The 15,794-nt window shown below is 37.3% G+C and overlaps 1 protein-coding gene across 2 annotated transcripts in view; it reads right to left on the reverse strand.

Annotated features, from left to right (window-relative positions):
- MAN2A1 (mannosidase alpha class 2A member 1) overlaps positions 1 to 15,794 on the reverse strand; it is a 166,611-nt gene that overhangs the window by 99,939 nt on the left and 50,878 nt on the right. For both annotated transcript variants that reach the window (XM_032845164.1, XM_032845154.1), the window contains exon 5: positions 6,936 to 7,063. In XM_032845164.1, coding sequence (XP_032701055.1) covers positions 6,936 to 7,063 — 128 coding nt within the window. The remainder of the gene's footprint in view (positions 1 to 6,935; positions 7,064 to 15,794) is intronic.

The following is a 15,794-nucleotide window of genomic DNA, read 5'->3' on the forward strand; positions in this document are numbered from 1 at the left end:
TACTCCCAGCAGGGCTCCCAATTGGGAGGATCCTGCCACCACCATGTCTTCCCAAGCAGAGGAATGGCGCTAGAGGTTAATCAGTTGGAGCTGAAAGAGGCACTCCTGCCATCTTGTAGGTACTAGAGAGCTACTGCCATTTAATGGAGCTAGAGAAACAAACAGGACCTAGCCCTCTGCCTTCTAAGACCTCACAGTCTTGTTTTCCTTTGAGTTGGATAACCCAGCAACTGCTGCTATGTAATAAAGAAAAGTAAGCTAACGTATTTCAACCTGTACCCCTCAATCACAACGTTAAGGAATTTTCAGGCTGTCTTTCATAACTCACAACAGCTCTGAATCATTTCTTTATATAATAGCAGCACTGGCCAAAATAACTACCACATTTCATTAAATCTTGATGAAATATAATTGTAACATAATATAATGCTGTACTCTCTCTCTACCCAGAAAGGATTAATGGAATTTTTCACAACTGACTCACAGCAATTATTAGAGCCACAGACTAAAGATACGGCTCAATTTCACACAGGGTACAGTATAAAAAAATAAACATAATAAATGTAAAGATTGGGATTAAGGAAAGACAACTAGTTATCCAGCATTATACAAATCTGATCTTTTACTTATTCAGGATACTCAGAACTCTGTGGAACAATCTTGAAGATGAACACAGGGCTGGGAAGCCCGCAGAGAAGACTGAGAAGAAGAAGAAAGAAAGCAGAGAAGAAGAAGAAAAAGTCGGAACTCTCAGAGGACCAAGAATATGTGTCAAAACTCAAAGAACCAACCACATATTTTTGTATTCCACATATGCAATTCACCTCTAAAAACTAAAGAAACCTTGAACTCAATTTAGTATTTTTGTGTTTTTGTGTTGGTATGGTTTAATAATTCTGGAACTACTTCTCCTGTATTCTAAAATTGGGCAAATTAAGACAAGGGAGCCAGGTTTCCCACTGTTAAGGAACCACCAAATATGTAAATGTGGGAGAGCAGAATGTACTTAGAACACTGAATTGAAATAGGAGGCATCAGCACTAACTTAAGGTTTTTTAATAAACACACACCCAAACCCATTTTCTAGCTCTGCCCTAGGAAGGCCTAGATGCAGTAACACCCCAGGACCAAAGAGTACACCTTACCTTCTAGATATGACACTATGCTCTATTAAAAATAACCTTAAGGAAATGCTCATCCCAGGATGGTGATTGGGTAAATACAAATAAGCCTGGAACTTATACTTAGAGAATAAAGTAAAGAAATGGTCAAAGCATCATGGGAACATATTAAAATAACTCAGAAGACAGTCGTAGGAGCTTCCACTATCCAAATGTGTGACAACTGGGGTATCAAAATAAACAATGATAGTACTGGATTATAACCCACTGAATAAAGTAAGAAGCCATGAGATCCATGAGCCCCAAATAAAAATAAAATAAAAAAAAAAGAAATAGGAAATAAAGGAAATAAAAAGGGAAGGTATTCCTTTCAACAGAATTCCAACTAATAATTATAGAAAGAATGACAGAGTTAGAAAATCATCAATGGATCCTAAAACTACAACATGCAAGTCTGACGAGGAAAAGGATATTTACCTAATCTCAATGTGTCTCCCACAAATAAGTTAAGAATTAAAGAAGAAAAATGTGATAGTACAGCAAAGAAACTTAACAGACACAAATTAAGCAACTGACCAAGTCTAGCAGCACCAGGATTAAAGCAGGATGCTCCGCGGCCAGCAGGACATCACTGCAGTGATCTTCCAGCAAAAGTACTAGACTAGTTTAGGTTAGGTTACAAAAGAAGGAAGAGAGGAAAGGAGGAAGGGAAAATAACCTGAAGCTAATCACATGGAAACGGACACACTCAAATAAAAAGACTTTCTACAACAAAGGTTTGCACTCCTCACAAATATCAAGATCAAGAAAAAAAAAAAAAAAAAAAAGGCCGAGGAGCTAGCTGTTCCAGATTAAAGGAGATGGAAGAGATATGATAACTAAATTCAACACATGACCATGGTTGGATCCTGGACTTCAAGGAAAAAAAAGAAGCACCGTTTATTAAAAAAAAAAAAAAAAAAAAAGCTATTGAGACAATTTGAATATAGCTTATGAATTATATTATAGTATTATATCACCACCACCATTCTGGATTTGGTAACTTTCTTCTGGTTATATAAGAAAATGTCCTTATTTCTTGGAAAATACACCATGAAAGACTGGAAGATAAAAGAAGATGCCTCCAACTTACTGTCAAATGACTAAAAAAAAAAAAGGGATAGGAATCAAAGTAGAAGACATATGAAAGAGCCCTTCCCAGCTGTTATGCAACTTTTTATAAGATTGAAATTATACCAAAATTAAATTATAGGGACACTTGGGTGGCTCAGTCAGTTAAGCGTCTGCCTTCGGCTCAGGTCATGATCCTGGGGTTCTGGGATTGAGTCCTGCATCAAGCTCTTTGTCCAGCAGGGAGCCTGCTTCTCCCTCTCCCTGCTGCTCCTCCCACTTGTACATTCTCTGTCTCTCTCTGACCAATAAATAAATAAAATCTTCAAAAAAAAAAAATAAGTTATAATAAAGGATTGCAAAGTCCCAAATACAAAGGGTGGAATTAGCTTAGAAGTGAGGATAAGAATCACCATCAAATTCTACAGTGATGTTAGATTCTAACATAGTCAGGGAAGTTTTCCATATCAAACTCACTTGACACATTAGGAGCAGCAACCTAGCTGCAGTAGACTTAGAAGAGTCCCTGGGAGGCAACGATAGAGAAAAAAAAGAATGTAAACCATATTTTTTAAAACTCTGACATGAAAGGAGATGAGACCTAGAAAGGTACCCTGCCAGGGTTTTCCTTGGTATGGCAAGTATTGTTTCAAAAGGGGGAATGGGGCAAATTTAGGGAAAAGCGCAGCATTTAAAAAAAAAAAAAAGGCCAAAGTTTTATAATGGGCATGTCTGCCAATACCAGGAAAGGTCATGAAAAAAATTTTGTGCCATCGAGCAAGATTAAGATGATCAAAATATGTAAAGCTAAAAATTGTTAGGAAAAATGATAAGAAATAGTCATTAAAAAGAATAAATATACCACTCGATTTCTGTCAAACCTAATAGACTTAAAAATTACAACATGAGTTATATGAATAATATAATTAGCACAACTGGATTATTCCAAGTACATTTACTATGAAACCATAACAGAAGTCAGGCAACAGTTAGAAAAATGGATATGCGGGCCCAAAGACAACCTTAATAATTCAAACTTTAAAAAAACGATAATGATATTTACATAATAGAGTTCACAAAAGCACAAATTAACAAAAACCTGAATAATTTAAAAAAGATTCCATGACCAAATATAAAAATAAAGCATCCAAAATAACATGTCATTCTAAGCTGCTTAGAAAACAAAACAGAACATGAATTTATAAAATGCAGCCAAAGCTACAAAAAAGGTAATTTATAGTCTCAAATGTGTTCATCTTCTAAATAAAAGAGCTAAAACCATAAAATTCCAAGGTAAAAACCACAGAGTAAATTCTTGTGACTTTAAGGGAGATAACTGTTTCTTAGCTGTGACATCAGAAACACAAGTGATGAAAGAAAAACTAAACAGGACTTCATGAAAATCAAAACTTATATGCATCAGAGGACACCTTCATGAAACTGAAAAACAACCCACAGAGTGGAAAAAAATAATTTGCAAATCCTTGTCTGACAAGAAACCTGTATCAAGAATATATAAAGAACTCTTATAAGTCAACAATAAAAGGACAAAGAATCCAATTATAAAAATAGGCAAGTAATTTGCACAGACATTTCTCCCAAGAAAATATGCAAACAGCCAATACACACAAGAAAAATGCTTAATATCATTAGTTTTCAGGAAAATGCAAATCAAAGCCATCATGAGGGACCTTTTCATACCAGTAGCATGGTGAAAATGAAAAAGACAGTAACATATGCTTTTGCACATGTGGAGGAATTAGAACCCTCATACATTGCTGGAGGGGTAGAATGGTACAGCCATTTTGGAAAACAACTAAGCTCCCTTGAAATGCTAAGCACAGAGCTACCATATGGCCCAGCAAGCCCATTCCTAGTTAGGTATACACCCAAAAGAAATGAAAACCTATGTCCTCACAAAAACGTACATAAATGTGGGGAGGTGGAGATGGGGTAATTGGGTGACAGGCATTAAGGAACTGGGTGATAAAATGATGAGCACTTAGTGTTATATGCAACTCATGAATCACTAAATTCTACCTCTGAAACTATTAATCTGCTGTATGTTAATTAAACTGAATTTAAATTTTAAAAAAAGATTTGTTAGGTAAAAAAAACAAAAACAAAAAACTTACAGAAGTGTGTATAGCAGCATATGCACAGTAGCGAAAAGGGAAACACTCTAAATGTCCATCAAGTGAAAAAAGGAGAAACAAATGTGGTCTTTCCAAACAAAATAATATTATTCAGCTATAAAAATGAATGGAGCACTGATGCATGCTACAATATGAATGAACTTGAAAACATCATACCAAGTAAAAGAAGCCAGTTACAAAGGCCATACTACAGTGTGTATGTATATACACTACAGTATGTGTATACACTACATACTGTGTATCTGCAATGTCCAGAAAAGTCAAATCCATACATAAAGCAGATGAGAGGGCTCCTGAGTGGCTCAGTCCATTAAGGGTCCAACTCGATTTCGGCTCTGGCCATGTTGGGCTCCACAGTCAGTGCGGACTCTTGGATTCTCTGTCTCCCTCTGCTCTTCCTCCCAGCCCCCCACACTCTCCCTGTCTCTAAAATAAATGAATACATCTTTAAAAAAAAAAAAAAGCAGTCGTGGCATGGGCCTAGGGCAGGGAAAGTTGCAGGCAATTAGGAGTGTGACTATTAATGGTTAAGAGATTTCTTTGGGGGGAATGTTGAAAATGTTCTAAAAATAGGTGGTGGTAATGGTTGCACAACTCTGTGAATATACTCAAAACTACTGAACTGTACACTTTAAGTGGGTACATACAATTGTAAGAAGAAAATCTACAAAGGGAAAAGGCACGGGGGCGGGGCGCAGGCAGGCACAGAGTCCCTGGGAAACCAAGCACAAGCTTCTAAGAGTCCTTTCCCTATGGAGTCACACAGGATGGGTTCAATCCCTCCACGTTTTGACAACAATTGAAACAACTGTGACAAGAGTGAAATGCTGTAAACCAAGGAAGCCCCCGAGAGACTCCATGTTCAGGGTATTTACTGGGGGCTGGTCATGGAGGCACCCTCAGGCTAGCAGTACATATTAAGATTCTGGACTTCCAGAAGGAAACGAACTCAATACACGATCATAGTAGCATCTGTGATTAGCATAAACTACATTGTTTTTATACAGTTTAAACATAGTGAACCAATTCCACAGTATCTGTGTGGTTAAGTATACACGTTTTTTTTATTGAAGTTATTTCTTGGCATTTCCAATTTTTGTTAGAGATTAACTCACTGCCTCCCCTATTCATTCCTTATATTTTGGAATAATTCAAACTTAAAAAAAAAGGTGTAAGAATAATATGAAGAACTCCCATAAACTCCTCCACCAGATTTACTAATTATTAATATATTTGCTTTATTTTTTTCTTTTGCCATATTGTTGGTATGATTGTTGTTATTATCAGAATAAGTTGCAGGTATCACATCTGTACAGAAAAGAGATAACACAGGAGGTCTGAAAGTACTATCTTTAGAAAGGTCTTGCTTGGAAGCTTTGCCCTTGGCTGGTGTCTGGGGACTTGGATTTCCTAAATGCTATAAAACTATACTAAGATATGAAATATTTGAAAAGAATTACATACCACATTGCAAGATGCAAATATTAGACATTGCAAAGATTTAAATGAGCCCCATGTTCTTACAAGTTGTAGCGAACACCTGATTTTTATCAGTGCAGCAGCTGCTTCCGCACATCTTGGGGTAACAAGATCCTTCTTTAGCAGGGAGGACCTATTCACATGGTTCAGTGGAGGTGACCGTGCATTCCACAAACCCCTCTCCCCCATAACCATTTCCAATAAATTGACTAGGCCTTGATGTTTTCAGCTCCTATACTTCTGGCCACAGAAACTGGCTCAGAGTTATACACTTAATTCGAAGTGAGGCAATTAGATAAGGTAATAAGAAAAACTTCTACTGATTACACCGGGAAGGTGAGAATCCTAGTTGCCTATGGTCATCTTAGCATGTGAAGAGAACCAGAAAACTAAAGCCATGCAGAATAAGCAGAGCCAAGCAGTGCCCAGGTGGTTCAGTCAGTTGAGCGTCCGATTCTTGATTTCTGCTCAGGTTACGATCTCAGGGTAGTGAGATCAAGACCCATGTAGGGCTTTGTGCTGGGCATGGAGACTGCTTCAGATTCTCTCTTTCCTTCTCCCTCTGTTCCTCCCTGACTCTCCCTCTCACAAATAAATAAATAAATAAGCAGGCAGAGCCAAAAGAGACAGTGTCCACACAACATAATTTGAGTCCCCTGGATCCAACCTTACCTGAACCTACCATACCTCTGGAATTCTCAATGACAAAACTAATAACTTTCTTTGCTTCTTCTTTTTCTTAGTCAAGTAAATTAGGTTTTGCCTCTTCTAACCAATAGTTTTAATATAAAATTAAAATCCTAATGGGATACCATTAGAAAAAAACTATTCTAAAATTAATAAGAAGAGTACATAAAATAATAGATTACAAAGTAGATGACCCTAAAAGTGACCATATTATATTTATGTAAGTTAGCTTATGATTGAAGAGACATCATAAATTAATGAAGGATAAAAAATACTGGGAAAATTGGTTATTTAAAAAAATAAAACAGAGCCTCAATCTCACATTCCCCAAAATTAATTACCCAAAGTAGTCCAAATGAAGAAGAAAGACATCAATACATACCTAGATTTTTCTCCAGCCACTGATGTCCTTCAATTAGTTGGTCAATTAAGGCAAAATAATGTGCAGCAGCTTCATCAGGCATAACCCAGCCACCTGTCACAATTTCAAATTGACCATTCTGTAGCAAACTAGAGAGAAAATAATATAGTTAATAGTAACATATATAAGAAAAATTTAAATAAAAGATTCAAAATTAACATTAGGGACAGCCATCAAGCAAGTATAACCAGTATTTATATGAGTTACTAAAAAAATTTTTTTAAACCAGGGAATAAATTTCAACTTCGGGGCCCTAGTGATAAAATATCTTTAGTAAAGTGTGTGCAGTGACCCCTCCCCTCATCCTTTCCTAGGCAAAGCCACTGCAGTTGACTTTGGAAGTTCCTTTTCATAAGGTTGATCTCCCAGACAACTCTAAAGATCCTGAGATTAGGGGACACATCTGATTTATTTCTGAATCTTACAAAGCACCTAACAAAGTGCTTTCTTTGCAGTATATGCTGAATGTTTATCGGAGGACTATCATTTTAAGCATGATATTTGTTTCAATATACCTATATTGAAAAACCAATATTTATTTTAGTCCTTCTGACAATGGTGAGTTAATCATGAAAACTACACAAAAGTAATAATAATAAAGGTAAAGCCAGTAGATAACATGCCTCTGGGAGTACAGAAAACATTATAAAGCACTTTGCTCCAGATTCAGTTAAAATGTGTCTATATGGAGCGCCTGGGTGGCTCGGTGGGTTAAAGCCTCTGTTTTTGGCTTAGGTCATGGTCCCAGGGTCCTGGGATGGAGCCCTGCATCAGGCTCTCTGCTCAGCAGGGAGCCTGCTTCCCTCCCTCTCTGCCTGCCTTTCTGCCTACTTGTGATCTCTGTCAAATAAATAAAATCTTTAAAAAAAAATGTGTCTATATAGTTTATTTTACATTACTGATTGAAAAACTCTAACATTACCATTTCTTGTCCATTGGGTATTCCTTTGCCATAATACTATCAAGGTAAGTAGATTTCAAGCCCTAGAACAACTGAATTGTTACAAGAAGATCCTTTCCTCCAAAAAACCAAAATCATAGACTATTAAAAATGTGAAGAAGTATCCAAGGAAGTATAGAAGTCGAGAATTTAAGCAAACACCTTCAATGCCATATATTTGTCAGTTTGCAATAAGATGGTTTGAAAAATAGTGTAGAATTTCAGATAAAAAAGCAGCTCTAATAAGGGTACACATCACTGGATACCTACCCCCAACAGCCAAGTACCAAGCCAAATTTAGTCGAAGTAGCCCAGAAGCATAAAAGATAAACATTTTCCCATAAAACCTATAACAGAATCCACTACATTAACACGACATCTCATTTATTCAAACATATGCATAACCATATAATCCATGACAGAGTGGATAATGGACACAAACTTTAAAAATGAATAATCCCTTGTATAAAATTTTTAAATGTTAATTTAATCTGTATTGCCATGGGAATCACCAACTAACATAATTTTACATGGAATTATGATGGCTAACGTCATTACAGTGTCTAAAAAAACCCAAATGTCCAGCCAAACCTTAGATTCTCATAGGCCCAAATCAAGAACTTCTGATATACAAGCTGGAAATCCCTAAAAAAAATTCATTTCTTTAAGAACACAACTAAATCCAACGTTATTTTGTCCTATTCTTACAGCCAAACCGCTTCCAGTCAATTCTCCCTCACATCTTTCTGGTGACTGCCAGATTTAGCCACACTGTGGAGGCCTCAGCCCAGACCCAGCACTTATGTCTTATGGCCAGTACCTGGAAGCCTGAGACGTCAGGACCGATTTGGGATTTAAACTCTGGCCATCAAATATAGAAACCTGGCTCCTTATCTTAGCATTCCAGTAATAGATCTTTTGGAAAAATTCAGAAATAAATTGGTCAAAACAAAGTCTTTGCTGCTTCTAAACAGAAAATAGAAATTACAGATTAAGAAATAAAAAAATTAAAATGAAAAAAAAAATCACTCCAATGATGGAATTTTTCATCTCAGTTTTATTTTGCTAGATGATCCCTGTCCCACAGGCATGAATGGGCTCCAAAAAGCAGCTGAGAAAAGAATCACACCGACTACATACAGCAACTAGTTTCCCCAAGTCCATTTGTATACCTAGCCTTTCTCCCCTCCCCATTATGCCATAGATGACTGTAATCCGTACGGAGTTCTTACTCGAACACAATGGTTATCTTAAAGATCAACTTGTCACTTCATTTTGGAAGGCATGACAAGCCTCCCACGCATTAAAACGTTTTCCAGAATATTTTTACTTACTTACTCTCTGCTCTCCTATTTTTCCCAAACTGACGGGTGCCAGGTGTCCTCATGTCTCAGCTCAAATAAAACCTACCCAGAGAAGTCTCCCCGTGCACCTAACTTAAATCAATCCTCCCACCATACCACCATGCTCTCACACAATAGCATTTATCACCAACCAGAATTACCTTGTTAGTTTCCATGCCCTCCCCCGCAACCCAGCCACCATGAGAGCATAATGTAAGCTCCCAGAGAGCATGGACTAGCACCTCACTCACTCAACTACACCCAGCACTGAGAATTGTATGTGGCCTATAAGGGGCACTCTGATAGTTGTGAGATAAATGAGGAATGACTGAACAAGACTCTCGGCTCAAAGTCAGTATCTACAGGCAGTTTTGGATTACATGAATCTCACAGACACATGCAAAACAAACCGGACAGCAAGCGGCCAGGTGCAAAGGAGTCTGAATGATCTAGGTGTGAGGTTGTACGACCCAGAATATGAAAACGGTGGGGTGCTTGGGTGGCTCAGTCAACTGGTTAAGGGTCTGCCTTTGGCTCTGGTCATGATCTTCGGGTTCTGGAATTGAATCCCAAATCAGGTTCCCTAATCATCGGGAAGCCTGCTTCTCTCTCTGCCCCTCTTCCCCCGCTCTTGCTTGCTCTCTCTCTCTCACACACAAAAATAAATAAAATCTTAAGGGGGAAAAAAAAAGAATATTAAAGTGGTAGGAAATATGGAAGAAGAGGGAGAGAGAGGATGTGTCTCATGAAAAATCATCAATGGGAATTGGGCAACGACAGGCAATAGAAGAAAGGACTAAAGCACATATGGCTTGGGTGTTAATTCCTGGTGTCTAACAGCACCATAGTGTGACACACAACAGGGGAGGTGAGACTCAAGGTCACTTTGTGGTCATAAATATAAATTTGGATAAGCTGTTTGATAGGATGGTGAGACATCCCAAAGGAGCTAACCGAAGAAGAAAAGTTCAGGCCGAAATAAAAAATTAAGCTTGAGGGGACTAAAACCCAGAGGAAACAGAAAAGCCAGGGCATAAGGAGAAAACAATCAAAAGCAGAGTCGAGGACCAAGCAGAAGAAAATATAAAAGGAAATAGAGTCAATAAGAAATGTTAAAGATAAAAAGAATAAATCTGAGAAAATAACCTGGAACATTCTAGAAAACAGTAATGAGGTGCTACCTATACTCCCCCTTGGAAAAAGGAACTTTTATAGTTAAAAAGCTACCACATAACTGTGACCCACTCAGAAAAAGACACATCGGTGGGCCAGAATATAAAGCAGAGAAATTTTTGAAGTATTTATACTATTTAAGTAGCAAATTATGTTAGTGGAAAAGAACAGGATACAGTTTTATTTACAAAAGCTTCAATCAGAGGGATTTAAAGCAAACTCATAAGAAACCCAAGTTATTATGTCATACAAGCCAAAAGACTGATACCTTGAAAGAGCATCTCCGATAGAAAATCAGCTTTAATAAGGATACATTTTTTTAAGGAAAACTGCATGAATAGGTCACAACAAGCATGAATGATGTCACAGTTGCAGGCCAGAAAAGACACAGGTTTTAGCTTTTCTTAGGACAGTGTCTCTAATCAAGCAGAAGAAAAACCAAAAGAAAAAAAAAAAAAAGAAGAAGAAGACATCATGAAATGAAATACAAAGCAATATAACAGTGACTAGACACCTGGCCAAACCATCATGTTGGTAAGTCCTCCTATTCCACTGGACTGTCTGGTTTTCCTAGTCCATACAAAAGAATGGTGAAAACCAGATGATAAACTGGAAGATTCTCAGAGGCAGGGTGGTTGGTCAGATATGAAATATTCACTGGGTTAGGCAAAAATGCTCACTAAAACCAAAACCCAACAAAAAACCCATACACAGCAATTGCAGAAGAGGGAAAGGTACAGAATTCCCACATAGATGCCTGTATTCTCTGCAAGTATTCGTGAATGACAGAAAAACAAAAAGGTCCAAAGAAACACGAGTAAAACATTAACCAGATGATTGAGAAACACAGCAACTGTACAAAAAGTAGGACTGCCAGTCTAGAGAAGCACCACCTCAGGAAAGACTTAGAAAAATATTTCTAAGTAATAACAGAAAAGCTCTGGTAGTCTACAAAAAAGTACAATTATTTAAAATTGCCACTGTTAGCAACATGATGAAAATAAAATTAAGACAGACTGCAACTCTATATTTGAGACTTTAATTTTTTTTAATCAAGCAATGGGAAGTACCTATAGCTATGGAAAAAGTCACTTAGTACAAATACAGGTGCTTCCAATTTCCATGCACTCAGTGCTCAACAAGAAACAACTGAGCTCTTTCTCTGGCCCAGAGGAATACAAAATCAAAAAAGACATGCCCACTCCATAGAATATATTGCTTGGTTTCTGCCAAAGAGACTGGCTTCTGGCAAATTTTTTGCGTGTACATTTTCCCTCGTATTTCCGAACAAACATGAGATCTAGAAGCAGATGTGAAAAGGCAAGGAAAGGGAGGGAAAGAAAAGAATATATACATACAGAAAATAGGAAACCAGGCACGAACTTTCAAAATTAACAACACTCCTGTTTCACGTTTTTAAATGGTTGACTTGTAACTACTGGTAACAGCCTGGCACATTTCTGTTTCTACTATTTCACTGCCGGGGAATTTGGTATAAAAAGCTTAACAAAATAACTGATCAAAATTAGGCTGAGCATATCTGTCATAGCTCGATTTGCCTAAGATGCAGATTTTACACTTATGAATGTACTTGCCGAGCACATGGAACTGCAAATCATTTTCTCTGAGTGTCACTTTTTCCCCTATGTAGACTTATCACACATTTGGAACTTGGTCACACATAGAAAGACAGACTCAAAAGAGTTTTTTCCCTAATGGCGAAATTGTTACAGATAACTCAGTAGTAAAAAATGCATCATTTAGCAAGCTTCAAAGAATCACAAATTAATTTCACATGAGAAAACGAGTTGAATTTGTAATCATACATCTGGGGAAATATGAAATAAAATAAGATGATGTACAGGGATTCATTCTTAAATAAAAATTTAGCTAAGTGGAAAATTCAAAAAGATGGAGGCTCCCAACGAATCAATTAATAGCCTAAAAACATTTGCTTATCATGTGCCTATTCATACGCCTTTCGTGGGAAGTAACTAATACAGGAGAACAACAATAAAATCCGCTTTAAGACTTCTCATATAATACTAATTGGGGAAATTCAAAATATACTTCTGAATATTACTGACACCTGTCTTTAAAGATATAGTACACAAGGGGGCGCCTAGGTGGCACAGTTGGCTGAGCATCTGACTTGGTTTCACCTCAGGTCATGCTCTCAGGGTCATGAGATCAAGACCCATGTCAGGCTCTGGGCTCACTGCGGAATCTGCTAGAGATTCTCTCTCTCCCCCTCTGTCTGTCCCTCCCCCTGCTCGCACATTCTCTCTCTCTCTAAAATAAATAAATGAAATCTTAAAAGAATTTTTGTATAAAGATTTAGAACATGAGGGACAGATGGCAAATGTGTTCTCTCTTATCATTCCTTCCTTACTTCATTCCAGCCATACTCTCTTCATTTCACTGTCCTCTCTGCCTGGCATATTTCCCCCCCACCCCAACGCTTGCCTCACTGGCTCTTAGGGATCCATCGGGAGCCTTTCCTAGCCACCACATCTCATCCAAAGCCCAGCCACCTAAATTGTTATTTTTCATATAACCCAAAATTTTCCTCTCATAGCATTTATCACAAAATTACACACTGTATGTTTACAGTCTTTCTCCCTCCATGGACTGTAAGCCCCGTGAGGGCGAGAGTCACACCTAGTTTGCACACCATTTAACATTCCAGGGCTCCTATTAGAAAAGGGTACCAATAACTCAAAAGACAAGTGAAGAAAGAATATGCAGCATATATTTCAGAAATGACTGCCTCCCAAAAATGAAAAGAGATTTAGTCTCACTCATAAAGAAATGAAAATTAAAACTTCAAAGAGATGTCAATTGCACTTAACTAAATTGGAAAGATCAAAAAGTTGTGTAATATATTAGGAGGTCAAAGGTGTATGGAAATTGGTATTGGTACATATTGCTGGCAGTAACTATCAAATTGTAAAATACATATGCACTTTTATACATGTTCATTCAAATTAAGTCAGAAAATAAAGTATAAAAATAAACAGAAGCATTATACACACTAAATATAAAGATACATTCCATGCATTCACAAAAGATCAGAAATAAAACTACATGGTCACCCACTGGGAACAGTCAAAAAAACAGCTTTTTATACTGTCTTTAAAAAGAAGGGCTCTTCTTTCCTGAAAGGTTCTCCAAGATACAGTAAGATTAAAAAGCATGGTACAATACCCATTAGGATGGAAATTATACTAAAAAAAAAAAAAAAAAAAAACCAGCAAATAGGTGTTGAGGATGTGAAGCTATTGGAAACCTTGCACACTGTGGATGGCAATGTAAAGTGGTACAGTTGCTGTGGAAAACATGGGGGTTCTGCAAAAATTCAAACATAGAATTACTACATGATCCAGCAATTCCACTTCTGGATATATACACAAAAGAATTAAAAGCAGGGACTTGAACAGATACATGAATACCTATATTCAGAGCAATATTATTCACAATAGCCAAAAGGCAGAAACAACCCAAATGACCAATGATGGATGAATGGATAAGTAAAATGTGGTATATTCATGCAATAAAGTATCATTATTCAGCCTTAAAAAGGGAATTCTGACACATGGATTCACCTTCAACATGGATAAACCCTGAAGACTTTATGCTAAGTCAAATCAAAGCCAGACACAGTAAGACACATACTGAATGATTCCATTTATATGAGGTACTTAGAGTAGTACAACTTACAGAAACAGAAAGAATGGTGGATGCCAGGGGCAGGGGTGAAAGTGAATGGCAAGTTATTGTTTAACAGGTACAGTCAGTTTGAGATCATGAAAAAGTTCTGGAGACAGATGACAGTTATGACTACACAGCAACGTGAATGTACATAATGTTACTAAATGGTACAAATAAAATCAGTAAGATGCTAAGTTTTATGTTATGAGTATTTTTATAATAAAAAAATAGACTCACTAAAAAAAAAATCAGCACAATGAACATGGCTTGCTATCATTTTCATAATACACATGTATTTGCACACAGGTCTATATACGTATGTTTTCCTGTGTATCTATAATAGAAGAGTTCACAGCAGCTGTGTCCTGTGAGAAGAAACAGATGACAAGGAGACAGGAATAGTTCATCTCTTATCCTTCACTGTGTACCCTTTATATCTTTATATACTTGGACTTACATTAAAACATTAATTAAACAAAAAATTTTTTCCAAACAATAAATATTATACCCTAATTTCTCCTAAGCATTGAAAACTAATATAGCTATAGTATAAAATGTTATTTAAGAATATTCCCATATTAGATGGCTCAATCAGTTTTGTTTTGTTTTGTTTTTAAGATTTTATTTATGTGAGAGAGAGAGCGAGAAAGAGGGAAAGAGAGAGAGCAGGAAAGAGCACAAGCAGGAGGAAGGGACAGATGGAGAGGGAGAAGCAGACTCCCCACTGAGCAGAGAGCCTGACACAGGGCTCCACGCCAGTACCCTGGGATCATGACCTGAGCCGAAGGCAGACGTTTAACCAATGAGCCACTCAGGTGCCCTTCGATTAATCATTTCTGTAAAGTTTTTTTTTTTTTTCAAGATTTTATTTATTTAACAGAGAGAGAGAACACAAGCAGAGGGTAGTAGCAGAGGGAGAGGGAGAAGCAGACTCCCTGCTGGGCAGGAAGCCTGACACAGGGCTCAATCCCAACGCCAGGGGATCATGACCCAAGCCGAAGGCAGACAATTATCTGAGCCACACAGATGCCCCCATTTCTATAAAGCTTTAATAGAAGGATATTCTTTATGCAAACTGGTGCAGCCATTCTGGAAAAGAGTATGGAGTATCTTCAAAAAGTTAAAATAGGGGATGCCTGAGTGGCTCAGTCGGTTAGGCGACTGCCTTTGGCTCAGGTCATGATCCCAGCATACTGGGATCAAGTCCGATGTCGGGCTCCTTGCTGTGCGGGGAGCCTGCTTCTCCCTTCTCCTCTGCCTGCCACTCTGCCTGCCTGTACTCTCTCTAGCTCTCTGACAAACAAATCAATAAAATCTTAAAAAAAAAAAAAAGTTAAAATAGAACTATCCTAACAAAAGTTTACAAAAATACTAATTTGAAGGGATACCTGTACCCCAAAGTTTATAGCAGTATTATCAACAACAGCCAAATTATGTAAAGACCCTAAATGTCCATTGACTGATGAATGGCTAAAGATGCCATATATATATATATATATATATATATATATACATATAAATAATGGAATATTACCCAGCCATATAAAAGAATGAAATCTTGCCATCTGCAATGATGTAAGTGGAGCCAGAGTGTATTATCCTAAGCGAAGTAAGTCAGAGAAAGACAAATACCACATGATCTCACTCATATGT

Source organism: Lontra canadensis, unplaced genomic scaffold (assembly GCF_010015895.1).
Source record: "Lontra canadensis isolate GAN:19392208 unplaced genomic scaffold, GSC_riverotter_1.0 scaffold4, whole genome shotgun sequence".
Taxonomy (NCBI): domain Eukaryota; kingdom Metazoa; phylum Chordata; class Mammalia; order Carnivora; family Mustelidae; genus Lontra; species Lontra canadensis.